At 55.9% G+C, this 15,099-nt stretch overlaps 3 protein-coding genes across 3 annotated transcripts; 1 reads left to right on the top strand and 2 right to left on the bottom strand.

Annotated features, from left to right (window-relative positions):
* Nucleotides 1-1,194: 1,194 nt before the first annotated feature.
* On the bottom strand, nucleotides 1,195-5,748 carry MARCHF9 (membrane associated ring-CH-type finger 9). Its single transcript, XM_025476810.3, has 4 exons — nucleotides 5,377-5,748; nucleotides 4,216-4,371; nucleotides 3,305-3,497; nucleotides 1,195-3,040 (listed from the first exon to the last, which is right to left on the bottom strand). Exons 1-4 carry the CDS (start codon nucleotides 5,731-5,733, stop codon nucleotides 2,706-2,708), a joined length of 1,041 nt encoding a protein of 346 aa, XP_025332595.1. The 5' UTR covers nucleotides 5,734-5,748; the 3' UTR covers nucleotides 1,195-2,705.
* Nucleotides 5,749-8,670: 2,922 nt separating this feature from the next.
* On the top strand, nucleotides 8,671-11,641 carry CDK4 (cyclin dependent kinase 4). The gene is made up of 8 exons (XM_025476824.3): nucleotides 8,671-8,881; nucleotides 9,354-9,590; nucleotides 9,724-9,859; nucleotides 9,976-10,143; nucleotides 10,278-10,387; nucleotides 10,648-10,698; nucleotides 10,844-10,979; nucleotides 11,222-11,641. Exons 2-8 carry the CDS (start codon nucleotides 9,373-9,375, stop codon nucleotides 11,312-11,314), a joined length of 912 nt encoding a protein of 303 aa, XP_025332609.1. The 5' UTR covers nucleotides 8,671-8,881; nucleotides 9,354-9,372; the 3' UTR covers nucleotides 11,315-11,641.
* Nucleotides 11,642-11,795: 154 nt separating this feature from the next.
* TSPAN31 (tetraspanin 31) lies at nucleotides 11,796-14,622 on the bottom strand. Its single transcript, XM_025476827.3, has 6 exons — nucleotides 14,235-14,622; nucleotides 13,585-13,752; nucleotides 13,236-13,316; nucleotides 12,852-12,983; nucleotides 12,428-12,541; nucleotides 11,796-12,329 (listed from the first exon to the last, which is right to left on the bottom strand). The coding sequence occupies exons 1-6, from the start codon at nucleotides 14,295-14,297 to the stop codon at nucleotides 12,255-12,257; spliced, it is 633 nt and encodes a 210-aa protein (XP_025332612.1). The 5' UTR covers nucleotides 14,298-14,622; the 3' UTR covers nucleotides 11,796-12,254.
* Nucleotides 14,623-15,099: the final 477 nt, after the last annotated feature.

Raw genomic sequence — 15,099 nt, 5'->3', positions numbered from 1 at the left:
GATGGAGACTTCACACTGCCTCCTCCTCCCCCACCATCCTGGCCCCCTGCCCTAGACGTGGCTCCCTGACCACAGACACTGTTTGCCACCAGGCCTTCTGAGGGTATCTATTTTTGTAAGAGCTACAGAGGGGCACAGTATACCCAGGGCCTTGTGCAGACACGAAGGTCTGTGTGCCTTTACTGCTCCACCCCTCCACTCCTCTACTGGATTCTGGGTCCACCCCCACTGCCCTATCACTAAGCTTAACTTGAACCTAAGTGACCTGATTTTTGACAGATCTGAGCTTTGAGGGAGAATAAAGCCCAGCTTCCTCTCACACCCTTTCCACTGGAATCAGTGATGAGAATTCTGTACACCCACATTCCTCACTGAGCAAGTAGGACTGCTCACTTGAGGAGGGCAGCAGTTCCGTGACCTCTTTCCCAAACAAGAATCTTTTGGAAAAAGGGGATGAGAGGGGACCATACTGATTGCTGGTCCCAACCCCCATACGAAGCGAGACCTCCAGTGGTACTGAAAGGGAGGGAAACATTACCGTCTCGCTTGGCTCTCGCTTGGCCTAGTTTTAGGACCCAAAGTGGAACTGGAGAGGGTGTATTTGTGTATGTATGTTCTTCGGTATGTCTAAGCTTCCATGGAGGGCCTCATGAGGGACAGTCCAGGGTTGGCACAAGAAACCCCAACCATGTCAGACCTACCTGTCCTATTTGCCAGGACAGATACTGGTGGTCACTATGATTTGCTGTCTCCCTTCTAGCCCCTACCCGCTATTTTGTGAATAGCGAAACAGGAAAGTCTAGCCCTTCAGTCTTCCCAAGTGGAGAATGTGGAGGGTTGTCTCTCTGGGGAAACAATCTCTCACTGGAAAAAAAAAATGGGGCGCTTGGCCTCTACCCCCTCTCTTTGATCTCCTCAGAGGTTAGAGGGGATACACTTCAATACTTCCAGGTGATTCAAACCCGAGTCTTGCTTCAATGCGAACATTTCCAGGCGAGTCTGGGTGCCAGCACCATGGACAGCAGCCAAGACCCCCCCCCCCCCTTTTAGAGAAGGAGGGGGAGGACCACTTCTAGGACAAGGATGTGTGACCTTTAGCAGAGAAGCATTTCCCCCAAAACGTCCCCAGAGAGGAGGCAGAGCAGAACCTTCCTGAGAAAATGACCGATAATAGGAAAGGCATCTGGATCTGACTTAACAATGTATGAAGTAATTATTTTAATTGCTGATGAATAGTTCACTTAAAAGACACCATCATTCATATAATACACAGCCCCGAGGCCTCAGGAGAAAGGGAGCAGGCCTCAGGCTGACCCACGTTTTAACCAGTCCTTCCCAAACCCTTGCTCTATGAACAGCCCTCTACACTGCTGCCTCCAAGCACAATACCTTCCAGTTAATACCACTAAGCTGGGGCACAGGATCAGACCTGTGGCCCTCAACTGCCATAGGAGCAGCTTAAGCTGGGGTTGGAGATTCATAACATTGGGACATTCTGTCTGTCTCACTCCAAATGAGTCCAAATTCATTTCACACCACTTCCCTGGGGGAGCACATTACCTGGGAAGGACGACTAGAACCCACAAGAACCCCAGAGCACGAAGGATTGTTCCATCCTCCCCCCCAACCCCCAGTGTTGGGGGTGGGGGTTGGAGGAGCTCTCATTTTTGCCAATAACCACCATCCTTCACATTTGCAATATCCATTTCCCCTCATATTTCCATATCTATAATGACACTCAACACAAATTTTCCAAGGCTCTGTGCAACTCCAGATGAAAAAACACATTCTGGAATTTGTTAACCAGCTACTATTTGAAATAAATGGACCATCAACTAGTCTAGAAATCTTTTTACGCTCTCACTAATTTTCTTTGCAATGGCATTCAACCTGTCCCTCATTTATCCTCATTCCAACCCTATGAGGTAGACAGGAAAACCACTGGCGGCGGAGAGATCTTTTTCTTTCTAAATCACACAACTTGCAGGTGGCAGGTCCACCCCTTAGATACCTCTGAGCACTGCCACCTAGCAGCCAATGTGAATTATTCGCCAGCAAGTGGGAGTTACACCTCCAACTCAGAACCACTGCTGCATTTGGGATTTGAAACCTCTGCAGAGAAACCTCCCCACACCTCCCAACCCTCCAGAAAAACCCCAGATGAGAAAGGAGTCTCCACGTGCATATAAATGATTCTTTATGCCCTCCCCCCATGCAATGGGGGGTGGAGCAGGGGGAGGTGCCCCCCCCGCCCTCATGCAGGGAACGGGAGGTCAATGTATACTAGTCTTATTGCCAGCTGCCCTGTGGCCATGGGGTGGGGAATGGAGGGTCTACAATCCCTTTCTTCTGGCATTGGTCCCCCTTCACCAAGTCACCATGGTGGAGCTGGGGGGCTGGAGGCCCTAGGAGCTGAGGTAAGGACGGTTCTCTAGGGAAGAAAAGATGTTCTCCCCACCTGCCCACTGACTGCCCCAGGATGAGTGTGAGGAGCTATCGGCGGGGGCTGGAATGTCATCCAGGTGTCTCTACCCAATGGGTAGTAGAGGCCAGACAATGTCTCCAGCTTGAGGCTGCCCACAGAGATCCTCAGTGGCAGGGGCAGGGTGCCCCAAACACCTTGTCCTGGTGGTACCTCCAGCAGCCATGACAGCATATTTCTGGCCAATGCATCGACTCAAGATCCCTGCTCCTGGAATTCAGTTTCACACCGTGGTGACCCTCATGACAACCTCTCGGCCAGAATGGGAACTGGAACGGGCATCTGGTGGCCGCAGCTGTCCAAGGAGGTGCAGGATTGTGTAACCACAGCGCTGAGGCAAGAGCGTCCGCATGCGCCGGGCAGCCGGGGGGCGGCTGGTGGCCCCAGAGGGGGGGCCCGTCCGTGAGGTCCTGGGGCCCGGCTTCCCCGCCGTCCCTCCCCCTGCATCTCCTCCTATGTCCTTGGTCTTGTCATAATTCAGGACCTTCCATTGCTGGTTCACTGCCTGCCAGCGCTTGAAGATGCGGTAGACAGAGGAGCCTTCGTGGACGATGAGGCCTGAGCAAAAGGGATAAGAAATCCAGAGTCACCTGCTGCCCAGACCAGACCTAGGCTGGAGGTACTTAAGTGAGTATTTCTCCAGAGTGAGGAGCTAGGGTATGCAAAGGGCCCAAAAAAGCAGGGAAGGGAGGGGCACCAAGATAGCCCTAAAGGCTCCCAATGGTAGAAAATGTGGCTATGGAGCTGAGGGAATGGGCAGGGAAGGTTTGTGTGAGTTGGAGGAAAATGCTTAGCAAGTAAGGGGGAGAGAGGTGCCCTTACCTATGCAGACGACATCCATGAAGCCATACATGCCGTAGCAGATCTGAAAGAGCAGATCCTGCCGTTGCCACTTGGCTGAAGGGCTGAGTGAGGACCAGATGAGCCAGGAGATGCTGGCAACGAGGAAGAGAGAGCCCAGAACTATGGCTGCAATCTGGACCTTCTCAATGACCGTCAGGGAGATGGCCTGCCACTGTGTGGGAGAAAGAGCTCCAAAAGGTCATAGAAAGAGAAGAAGGGCCAGCTGATGAGTGGCCCTCAAGAGGAAGATGCTCCAGAGCCTTCCTGAAACCCTTCAGGCAAGATTAGCAATCTGTCTCCTCTATGTCCTGATCAAACCTAGTAGAGAGCCCCCCCCCCTTTTTTTAATAGAGCACTTTCACATTGTTTGAGACCATTTGTCTGTCCTGTTTTAGAAAGGCAGGATCAGGCAAGTGCTCTGAACCCAGACCATCTAGGTTTGAATTCCAAATCCAAACTCCATCACTTATGGGCTGAGTAACTTTGGGCAAGTTTTTACGCTTCTTTGTGCATCAGTGTCCTCATCTTTAAGATGGAGATAATAATGGCACATAGCTAATAGGATTATTACAAAAATTAAATCAGTTATTATACACCAAGAGTGTAACACATAGAAAATACTACGTTTGCTACCATCATCATCATCACCATCATATTATCATCTTCTGCTTTTTTACTGTCTCAGTGCCTAGAACAGTGCCTGAAATACAGGTGGCATCCAATAAATGTGAATACATGAAGGAAGGGAGGATTTACAGGCAGACAGGCTGTGGTAATGGTGGGGAGGGTAACTTTGAGAAAAGATTAACTGGATGATGGGCTCCCTGGAGAGTCCCTGAATCTGACTGCTGCCTTTGCCCAGGTCTGGAAGTTCTCTCCCTGTACCTCACCTGCAGCGGGTTCTTGGTGCTGATCGCCAGGACCTGGTACTTGAAGTAGCAGAGCTCACAGCTCCAGGAGCCCCTCTCGCTGATCCAGCGGATGAGGCAGGGCTGGTGTGTGCAGCGCACTGAGCCGTCGCAGCGGCAGGGGCTCAGGAGCTCCCCCTGGAGGAAGAGTGAGGAGGGTCCCTGTCAGCTGTCACCGCCCGGCTCCAAGAGAGGGAAACCTCTCCAGGTCATTCTCCAACATTAAAAAAAAAAAAAAAAAAACTCAGGACTTTCACCCAAAATAGGGCAAGAGGCTAAGGCCGCAGCAAAAAAGAAAAAAGAGCTCAAGGTAAACTTCCCTGACCAAATAGACGAAGTATAAAAAGAAATGAGGTGGGGTGGGGGGAGGACTGGGTCTCCTCCTTTCCTAAAATTTGGGGAGGATGCTCTCTAAGCTTCCCAAATGGAAGGCCACCCCTTGGCATCTGGAGGGGCAGGAGGGTCAGAGCTTCTGAGCCATGCCTTCCTCCTCCCTCCCATCGCTACCAACTATTTCACAGATGTGGTGCAGACCGGGATGGGTTATTGTCCTCAGTCTCCAAGTAGCAAAAAGGGGGAGAGATCCTGGGCGTGGGGACGGAGGGTGTTCCCCTTTAATCGAGGAATGATTTCGCACGATACTGGTACACCCCCGCCCCCCCCCCCCCCCCCCAGCACTATGGCGGGACAACTTTGTCCATAACATTTAAACAAAGAGTACTCTCTGGAATGAGATGGAAAGTTACGGAATGGGAAGCGAGGAAAAGTGCCCCACGGAGAGAAACACTGAGCGAGGCAAGGGCGCCAGCACGGCCCTGCCTTCCGGGGGGGCAGAGGCACCCCGGCCACCCGAGTGGGGGCCCCTCGGCCCGCCGAGGCCCCGCGCGGGGGAAGCGCGGCAGAAGGCGGGCGGTCTCCGTCCGTGGGCGGCGGGATCCGAAGCCCCCGCGGGAGGAAGCCCCGCCCCCCGCGACCCGCGACCCGCCGCCACCCCCGCCCAGCGTGCGCTCCCGGGAGCCCCGGCCGGTCCCCCACCGCGCCAGGTGCCGGGGCCGGGCGGGCCCGCCCCGCCCCCCCGGCCCCGCCCCCCGCCCCAGGTGCGCCCAGGTGCGCCCCCCCCGCGGCCCCGCGCCCGGGCCTGACCTGCTCGGGGCCCTGGAAGCAGATTCGGCACTGGGGGGTCCGCAGCCCGCTGTCCAGGCTGCTGCTGAGCGACAGGGCGTCCAGCGCGCCCGGGGGCGGCGGCGGCGGCGCGGGCGGCGGCGGGGGTCCGGCCCGCGGCTCCTTGTCGCCGGCCAGGCCCCGGGCCCGCGGCTCCGACCCGTAGTACTCCTCTTCGTCGCCGTCGCCGTCCCGGGCCGAGCAGCCGGCGAAGGGCGCCCAGCCGCAGCCGCCCCCCCCGCCCCCCCGGGGCTGCGGCTCGGCCCGGGGCCGCCCCCCGCCCGTCAGCACCAGCAGCTTCAGCTCGTTCAGGAACATGCGGAGCCGGGACTTGAGCATCGTCCGGGCGCCGGGGGCGGGGGCGGGGGGCGGCGGGGGGAAGGGAGGCGCCGGGCCGGGAAGGGGCGCGCGCCGGAGGGCCGAGCGCCGCCGGGGTCTCGGTTCACTGCGGCCGCGGCCGGGGCTCGGCGGCTGGCGGCCCGGGGGCGGCGGGGCGGGCAGCCATGGCCCGGGCAGGGGGCGGGGGGCTCACGGGGCCGCGCCCCACGGGTCCGGGTCCGGCGCGGGCCGGGCCCCCGGGGTGACGCGCCCCGGGCCTCCTGCGGCGGGGCCGCCCCCCATCGCCGTGCTGCTGGGCGCAGGCCCGCGCGGCTTCCCGGCTCCGGCTCGGCTCGGCCCGTGCGCTCGGCGGTGGCAAATGGCGGCTCCTTCCGGCGGCGGCGGCGGCGGAGACCCCCCCGGAGCGGCGGGCGGGCGGGGCGGGCGGGGCGGGCGCCGGGGAGCCGGTGAGGGATGGAGGGAGGGGCGGGGCGGGGAGCGGGCGAGGAGCAGGGGCCGCGGCTGCGCATCCCCGCCCTGCCCCGCACGAGCAGGTGTCCCCGGGGGCGGGGGCGAGTGTGCGAGCCGGGGAGGGCGGGGGGAGGGGAGTGGCCAAGGAAGGGGGGTGTGCACCCGGGTGGGAGAATAGGTGTGGGGCGGGGGTGGGGAGCCGGTGAGGATGGAAGGTGAGCGGTCAAAGACACAGGTGCACGGGGGGGGGGGGGGGGGGGGACAAGCTTGTGCAACATGGGAGTGTGCAAAAGAGCTATGCAGGGGTCTGAGGTGTGAGGAAGATAAGAGATGGACTCAAGCAATAAACACTTTATACAAAAGACCGACAAGTGTGCACGGCGTGGGACACTGGAAAACAGATGTGTGTAAGGCATGTAATCAGATTGTGTGAAAAACAGAAATGTGTAATTGTAACGTGTGAGGGAGGTGAGAGAGCAAGGGAGACAAGACTGCTACGGGGATGAGAGTGTCTTGCCTGGTACTCTCCTGCCCCACCACACTGCATTGAAGTGACTAACACACACACACACAGCTCTCTGGTTTTGCTTTTATGGAGGCCTTGACCCTGAGAACCAGTTCTAGCCCCTCATCACATTATTTCTGCCTTACAGTTATATCCTCCCCTTCCAACGCTGAGGGAAAAGGGATTCCAGAGGAGCCCTTTGGGTCAAACACACTGGAAAAAAATTAATTAGTGAAAAAGTAATTAACAGGAGAGGGAGGGTATGGAACCAGGGATAGACTGCCAAACTAAGTCTCCTCAATAAAAGTGATTAAGGAGAGTAATGCTTTTATGAGTATTCAAATGTTTTGGGTGGATGGATGAATGAATCAGAAAGGGGGCTGGAACCCAAGGAAACAACACAGAGGAGGACTTCTATTCCAAAGACAGTCGGCTGCGGAAAGTGGAGCTGACGGGGACCCTGCTTGACAGACTCAGACACTTTGCCTGCCAGAAGGCTTATAAACCAACCAGTCCCCGCAAGAGAGCCAATAAAACAGCGACCTCAGAAGCCCCTTTGCCAGTTTAGACCTTGAGGTTTTTCTTTCTAGTGTTCCAGCTGCCCTTGCCAGCAGGGCCCAGAGCTACAACTATCAGAATGCAAAGAGGGCGAATCTGTACTGACTTGTATTCCATTTTGTCCTAGAACGTGGTTTATAGTCATCTCGAGCCTGAGCTCTTACATCCTCCACTAGATGGTTAAGGAGAATAGAAGTTAAGGTGGAAGGAGTGGCAAATAGAGTCATGAAATGATTTTAGACAGGTTGTCCCGAACGAGATACTGATCTCTTCCCTCCTTACTCTCATTCCCCTAAAGGGCTAGGAAATAAGGAAAGTCAGAGGAACCTGTCTATTGTCGACCTAAGTGTCTGTGAGCAGAAGCAATTTGGGAAAGTCCAAGTTCTGGGCGGGAGCAAGGACTAAGAAAGCTCGCACCGGGGGAAAGAGGGAAGCAGAACGACCCCAAACAAGGAGTCACAGGGTTTGTGGAAGAGCACAAATCATTCTCACGCAGTGCTGAGGTCCAAGGTGGTGGTGGAGGTAACCTCCCTGCACACGCTCACTCCTGTATCTGTCCATCTGTACACAATGTGTAAAATACCCACACATACACAAACGCGCATATCATTGCCTCTCCCTGTTGCAAAGAACCTTGCAGGTTAAGTGTTTCTGTCTCTTGCTCATTGGTAATTTCTCCGCCAGAAAGCACCGTCTTATTTTAACGCTCCCTGGAAGAGGTGGAAGTTGGAAAGATGGGAGGGCATCACCTTGACACTCCTCCGGTTGGGTCACTGCATTAGTGTGCCTTCCGTCAGTCCGTTAGTGCTGGCTGTGCCCTGAGATGGGTATTGTCCCCACCGGGGGCTACGTCTTTCCAGACAGCCCCATCACTCCTTTAAAGGGCCAGCGACTGAGACACCGGAAAAAAAAAACCCGCATGCACACAGGAAGCGAGCACTCGGTAAAAATTTGTTGAATGAGCCAATGAATGAAACAAAGACACAAACGAGACCAGGTCTCCCCGCGGCAGTGAGGCCGAAAGGCTCCAGCGCCCGTCCCGCCCCCGCCTCGTCTCCAGCTCCCTGACCGCCGCGCACAGAGGGAGGCGCGGAGCGAGGAGCGAGCGCCAGAAGCGCTCAGGCGCGGCCTGCAGCTCGGCCCTGGAGCCGGGTGGCCCGGGTTGCCATGGCACCGCCCTGGACTCCACCCTCCCCCGTCTCCCCGCACCCCCGCCGGGTCTGGCAGTCGGTCACGTGCCCCGCCGCGTAGCCACACCTCTGCTCCTCCGAGCGGAGTCGGGCGGTCACGTGTGATAGCAACAGATCACGTGGCCGCCGTCGCCCCGCCTGCCCTCTCCCCTCCCCGCCCGCTTCCCGGCCGAGGCCGCTCTGGCCGCCCCTCTGCGCACGCGCGGCTCGTCACGTGGCCCGAACGTCCGGCTTTCGCCCCGCCCCGCCAGTTTCCGCGCGCCTCTTTGGCAGCTGGTCACATGGTGAGGGTGGGGGTGCGGGGGCCGCTCTAGCTTGCGGCCTGTCTATGGTCGGGCCCGGAGCGTCCAGCTGCCCCGGACAGAGCTCCTGTGTATGGCGCCGCAGGCTCTGGCTCCGGGGCCCCGATAACGGGCCGCCCCCGCAGCACCCGGCGCCGAGTGAGGTGAGCGTGGCGCCTTCCCGGGGACGGGACCGCTGTCGCCCTCGCGTCTGCCTACGCGGGCAGGTTACGGGAGGGTCGCTCGAGGGCGGGAAGTGCGGCCCGCGCAAAGTTCCTTTGTGGTCAGCTGGGATGTAATGGTAGGGACGGATGTCGAGTCTTCGATGCAGGGGGTGTGTCGTGTGCGGTCTGCCCCGTGCGGGGCGCGACGGCCCGTCCCCGAGGAAGAGGAATTCTTTCTTTGAGGGATTCACGTTTATATTTAAGGCGTGGGTTAAATAACCCCCCCTGGCGGGGTTGGGGTTAGAGCCATTGTGTCAGCTGAGGAGCCAGCCTCACGGAACTGGGGAGAGGGACGGGGTGGTGGAGGGGGGGTCTTTGTGATGCCTTGTGGGGGAGTCACCTCGTTGCGGCAGGCTCATACCACCTGAACTCTTGAGGGATTTTCGGTGGCAGGAGGCTTTTGTGATTGTAGGGTCTTCTCTGATCCGAGAATGGCTACTCCTCGGTACGAGCCAGTGGCTGAGATTGGGGTTGGTGCCTATGGAACGGTGTACAAGGCCCGTGATCCGCACAGCGGCCACTTCGTGGCCCTCAAGAGCGTTAGAGTCCCTAATGGAGGAGGTGCCGGAGGGGGCCTTCCCATCAGCACAGTTCGTGAAGTGGCATTGCTGAGGCGGCTGGAGGCTTTTGAGCATCCCAACGTTGTCCGGTGAGAAGGTGGGGGGTGGGGAGTGGGTAGTAAAGGGGAAAAGACAACTTGTAGGTGGGGATTCTGGGGAAATGGGGAAGGCCGCATCGGGTCCAGAGGGATTGATCAGTGAGTGACCACTTGTTCTGGCCAGGCTAATGGACGTCTGCGCCACTGCCCGAACCGACCGGGAGACCAAAGTGACCCTGGTGTTTGAGCACGTGGACCAAGACCTGAGAACGTACCTGGACAAGGCACCCCCACCGGGCTTGCCAGTGGAGACCATCAAGGTGAGTAGGGTGGGTGGACACTGAGGAGTAGATTGAGACCTTTGTGGCAGAACCTGCTGTGATTTCAGGTATGGTGCCTAGTTCCAGGTCCTCTGTTCTTCCCCCTTCTAAACCAGGATCTGATGCGCCAGTTTCTAAGAGGCCTAGATTTCCTTCATGCCAACTGCATCGTTCACCGAGACCTGAAGCCCGAGAACATTCTGGTGACCAGTGGTGGGACAGTCAAGCTGGCTGACTTTGGCCTGGCCAGAATCTACAGCTACCAGATGGCACTTACGCCTGTGGTCAGTAGCAAGAGGGGAGTAGGAGAGGGGTTGACCGTAGCAGTTGAGAAGTCGGGCACTTTGTGACTTTAGTCAACCAGTTATGGTTCATGGTAACCCATGGGGTCTTCATCCACTTTTCTTGTTCCTATTAGGTTGTTACACTCTGGTATCGTGCTCCAGAAGTTCTTCTGCAGTCTACGTATGCAACACCCGTGGACATGTGGAGTGTCGGCTGTATCTTCGCAGAGATGTTTCGTCGCAAGTATGGGACCCAAGCATCCTGAACTATTTTGAGTTTCCCAAACCAAATCTCTTAGTCATAGATCACATCCATTTCCTGCCCAATCTTTCACTTAAGTATTGTTGACTGTTCTGTCCCTAACCAGAAACTCTGAAATGTCCCAAAGTTAGGAACTTCACATCCCTGTATTCCCCCACACTCTCTGTTTTGAGCCATTACCTACCAGTAATTATTCCACTACTGTATCTTTGGACATGACTTCTGTGTTTTTTCCACCTTAGGCCTCTCTTCTGTGGAAACTCTGAAGCTGACCAGTTAGGCAAAATCTTTGAGTAAGTGACCAGCATGAGGGGAGAAAAAAAAAACTTTCCATTCCAAATCTTTTTTCTGCTGAGCCCCACATGGCAGTTGGCTCTGCCCCTGGAGATGTGGGCTAGAGAAAGACCCTCTTGACCAGAGCTCTCCTGTTCCCCATAGTCTGATCGGGCTGCCCCCAGAGGATGACTGGCCCCGAGATGTGTCTCTGCCCCGAGGAGCCTTTTCCCCTAGAGGGCCCCGTCCAGTACAGACAGTGGTACCTGAGATGGAGGAGTCTGGAGCACAGCTGCTGCTGGTACTGGGCGTGGGCACGGGCACAGGCTGAGGATGGGGTGGAAGACCGAGCACTAGCATTGCGGTTACTAAGACTTGGTTGGTGGATGGGCTAGTTTTTACTGGCGCCAGTGAATAGGCCATCCATAAAGAGGGATGTAGAAAATAGCCCATCCTAGGTATTGTTGGGGGTGAGCGGAAGTCTTTTTCTTTTTTTTTTTGTTTTGTCTTCATGACCTTTTGATCTTTGCCTCCCCTTCTCAGGAGATGCTGACTTTTAACCCACACAAGCGAATCTCTGCCTTCCGAGCCCTGCAGCACTCTTATCTACAAAAGGCAGAAGGTAACCCAGAGTGAGCAGTGGAATGGCTGCAACGGTAGCAAGAGGAGAGAAGCTGTCTTTTCTCTTCCTTTGAACACTTGAGTGGAGAGCTCCCCAAACTAAGAAGGCAGTCTTGACCTTCATCTCTGAGGCTGTGGAAACAACTCCCACTTTTTACAGAGAATATTTTGCTGCCTTAATGACATTCCCTTTCCACCTCTCCTTTTGAGGCTTATCCTTCTCCTGCCCCCTCCTCCCCATTTTCATACACCAAGGGGGTATGTCCCTTGTTCTCCCCTTTCTATCTTGATATTGGGATCTTTTTTATACAGGAAAAACAAAACAAAGAAATATGGTCTTTTTTTGTTTGTTTGTTTCTTCCTCTGATGGGTATTGCCATTTAGGGACTTGGAAAAATCATTCGTAGAATCTGAAAACATTCTCCCTAGGTCCTAGGGCCTATGTAGGCAATTGGAGCCCCTCAACTGGCAAGAGAAGAAAAGGCACTTAAGTTGCTTCTTTGAATACGGAGCTTAAGTGGCTTTTATTTTTATATTCACTGAACTTCCCCAAACTGGGTCTTGCTTATTGTAAGAAAGTGGTTTTTTTTTTCCCTGATTCCGTCCCTGATTTACCCTTGGAGCCAGGCCACAATGTATCGAGTTGGTCTAGCATGTGGAAGGGAAAAGGGAAACAGAGCCAGGAAGGACTCCAACCCCATATCCCACTTCATGCGCTCCCAGGAGCTTCTCATATCCACTTAGGGAGAGAGGGAGGAAGTTCTTTATTCCTTACGATCTTGTCCCCACTAAACATGTCAAGGCACACAGCCTGGCTGTTCAGTCCTTTTGGGATGTGTGGCAAAGGGCCTTTCCTTTTTCTCAAACAAAAAGGGCTACAGACCCTACGTTTTCCCTAAGGGAGGAAGAAAAGCTTAGGGAGAACAGAGAGCAAAAGTCAGAAGGGTCCAGAGTCTCATAGAAAGGCACTGGGGTTAGCTCGAGGATCCTTCTGATTCCGAAATCTCATTGCTAGCCAAACACCAAGAATCTGTTAAAAAAAACAAAGGGAAAGGGATTATCAGCGATTCCGAATCTCTGGAGCTAAGACAGAGAAAGGGTATGTATGAGAGAACTGAAGAACATTACCTCTGTAAAGCTAAAGAAGAGTCCAACACCCCCCAGGATTTTCAGTGCTTCATCTGAATGCTTGAGGAACTTTTCTCCACACATCTGGCATGTGGAGCTCCGGCTCTTGCAGATCTAAGGGGAAAAAAAGTGTGTGTTTGGAGGATGCAAAGTTTTCAGGCTGCCCTATCCCAACACCTATGGTGAAGGGCCCCGGAAATTCTTTTCTCATTTCTTATCAGCATCCTACAGACTGAAATCTCAACTTCACTAATTCTTTAACCTTTGTATCCCCCCCCCCCTTCCCCTACCAACACACAGCTCCAATGCAAGAGAGCTGCTAGAGAAGTCAAGCACATTCAGACTCTTAAATCTGCCAATTTGGCACTGTCCTTAACTAGCTTTCCTGCCTTCCTGCCCCTGCCCCGCCTCTGCACCAACTCACTGCAGTGCAGAAAGCATAATCCTGTTGATACAGGGTTGTAAGGTTGAACAAGCCACAACAATCAAAACTTCTTTCCAGTTCATCCCTGGTGTTGTTGCTCATGACCCACCAAGAAGCATTGATGACATCTGTCTGGAAAATAGGCAGAGGGAAATTACTGGATGCTGCTAACCTTAAGAATGCCCCTACATCCTGACCTCAGTTAAAGTGCCTCATTTCCCTATCCCAGCAAAGGCAGTCTACATCCCTCGGAAACAAAGTATCATGCAGAAAATGATACAAACCCACCTTGGGTTCTGGAAGTAGTAGGCCCACTAAAAGGTACAGACTGAAAGGAGGGAGTTGGGAGGATAGAGAAAAGTACTTAAGAGGGCATCCACTTACCTGTTTGCTTCGGTTAATAGCCAGACATGAACAAGAGATTCCAAACTGGAAGATGAAGACCAAACCAAGGATGATCATATACTGAGAGGAAGAGTTACGGGAAAAAAGGATCCTAGATTCCTTTATGTTGCACCCATAATAACCACCTGATCTCACCCGTTCATAGCACTTACATAGCCATGCTAGTTGAAAACGAAATCCTCAGCTCTTGTTTCATGAAGTGTGGTAAAGGGCAGGGCAGGGAGACCTGTTCCCCCCAAGTCCCTCAAGTCTACACTTCCTAGAACATTTCTAGCCAATTCGGCCCCCCCTGGAGGCCCAGGTCCCCCATCACTTAAGGTCAGGATACAAAGAAGAGCAGGACTTGGTGGTGGTTGACAGCACCCACCAGTCCAGCCACGGCGATGAGAAGAAGGAAGACCCCCACGGCAATGACTCCTCCGATGATGTGGATGCTGGACACCAGGCCCAGGCCCTTCCCCCAAGCAGCCACTCCAATGAGCAACAAGCCCACCAGCTGCAGGAAGCAGAGCGGGTTACATCTCCAGAGAACCCCAGCGCGCAGCGCGGCCGAAAGTCACACGGGGGTTCTTGAGATCGGGGTGTGTGTGAACTACGGGGAGGAGGTGTATGCGCCCACCGTTGGCGTGGCTGCGATGGGGGGCAGCAGGGATAGTAGAGCCTAAGAATATAAACACGGGGCCTTTGGCTTCCCCCATCGCTACTATTGTGGGAGAAACCCTCACGGGAGGGGAGGGACTGATGGGCCCTCAGGCCCACCGTCTTCAGCTCACCCCCCACCCACACCCCCCCTCGGGTCACCGGAAGTCTCCCCTCTTCCCACGGAAGTCCCCCGGAATCCCCTCTTCGCCGGAAGTCCTCGGGAATCTTCCCGGAACCCCGGCGCACCCCTCTTCCCGCCGGAAGTCCCCCGGAGGTCCTCCGCGCCCGTCTCCGCCCTGCGGCGCCCCCGCCCCGCCCCCGCCCCCGCCGCCTCACCATGTAGACCACGTTGAGAGCGCACAGCGCATTTTTGGAGCAGGCGAAGCCACCGCAAACCATCTCCCCGGCTCTGGGGACCCAGGCGGTCCCAAGGACTCGGGGGGAGGGTCCTGGGGACCGTCTTCTTGGGCCCCGGCAGCTTCTGTCTCTTTAAATCGAGTCCCGCCAAGCCCCGTCCTGTGCGCCTGCCCCGTCCCACCCCTGCGCCTGGATTGGCGGGGCTCGGGGCTAATCCGCGGCGCCGGCGCCTGGGTGCCCGCCGGCCGGCCCCGCCTCGCGGCTCTTTATTGGACGAAGCTTAAAGCCGGGGTAGGGCTCGCATCGGCTCTCCTGGCGGCTCTCCTGGGGACCGGAGCCTAAACTTCAAGACCCCGGATTGAAAGCGGAGCTTTGTGCGGCCGCCGGGGGAGGAGGCGCGGGAGAGAACCCGTGGAGGCGGGAGAAGGGGCGGCTGCGAGGGCCGCGGCAGGCTCCCCGCGCCCCGCCCCTGCCCCGCGGTGACCTCACGGTGACGCCATCGTTGGTCGTCATCGCATCACACTCGGGAGCACCCAGAGGAACAGACAGCGAGCTGTTTAGCCGGGCCACCGAGGCCCTGGGTTGGGCACAGCAACATCCAGCAAATCGCCACACATTGCAGGTGTGTTCCCTAGTGCACATGTTCTCTCCCGTATCCCCCCCCCCCTCCCCCCCCGCTGGGTGTGAGTGTGCTAGTGAAATTCGGTGTGAAAAACAGCTGCCTCGAGCCAGGGCTTTCCTGAATGTGACAAAGCCACAAGTGCAGGCAGGAGTGTGCTCCGTATCTTCAGAGCAGGCACCTGGTCCGGGGCTTGCAAAAAAAAAAAAAAAAAAAAAAGGTCAA

The sequence above is a fragment of the Canis lupus genome, chromosome 10 (assembly GCF_003254725.2).
Source record: "Canis lupus dingo isolate Sandy chromosome 10, ASM325472v2, whole genome shotgun sequence".
In the NCBI taxonomy this organism is placed as follows: Eukaryota; Metazoa; Chordata; class Mammalia; order Carnivora; family Canidae; genus Canis; species Canis lupus.
The sequence above is the reverse complement of the archived record's forward strand: the minus strand, read 5'-3'. Positions and strand labels throughout refer to the sequence as shown.

Excerpts from the sequence above, each read along its gene's own strand:
- MARCHF9 (XM_025476810.3), bottom strand. The coding sequence starts at position 5,733 with ATGCTCAAGTCCCGGCTCCGCATGTTCCTGAACGAGCTGAAGCTGCTG. Across the intron at positions 4,372-5,376 it reads GCTTCCAGGGCCCCGAGCAG|GGGGAGCTCCTGAGCCCCTG; the intron begins GTCAGGCCCGGG and ends CTCTTCCTCCAG. Across the intron at positions 3,498-4,215 it reads GCACCAAGAACCCGCTGCAG|TGGCAGGCCATCTCCCTGAC; the intron begins GTGAGGTACAGG and ends TCTCCCACACAG.
- CDK4 (XM_025476824.3), top strand. The coding sequence starts at position 9,373 with ATGGCTACTCCTCGGTACGAGCCAGTGGCTGAGATTGGGGTTGGTGCC. Across the intron at positions 9,591-9,723 it reads GAGCATCCCAACGTTGTCCG|GCTAATGGACGTCTGCGCCA; the intron begins GTGAGAAGGTGG and ends TGTTCTGGCCAG. Across the intron at positions 10,699-10,843 it reads CAGTTAGGCAAAATCTTTGA|TCTGATCGGGCTGCCCCCAG; the intron begins GTAAGTGACCAG and ends TGTTCCCCATAG.
- TSPAN31 (XM_025476827.3), bottom strand. The coding sequence starts at position 14,297 with ATGGTTTGCGGTGGCTTCGCCTGCTCCAAAAATGCGCTGTGCGCTCTC. Across the intron at positions 13,753-14,234 it reads CTCTCAACGTGGTCTACATG|CTGGTGGGCTTGTTGCTCAT; the intron begins GTGAGGCGGCGG and ends TGCTTCCTGCAG. Across the intron at positions 12,984-13,235 it reads CTATTAACCGAAGCAAACAG|ACAGATGTCATCAATGCTTC; the intron begins GTAAGTGGATGC and ends CCTATTTTCCAG.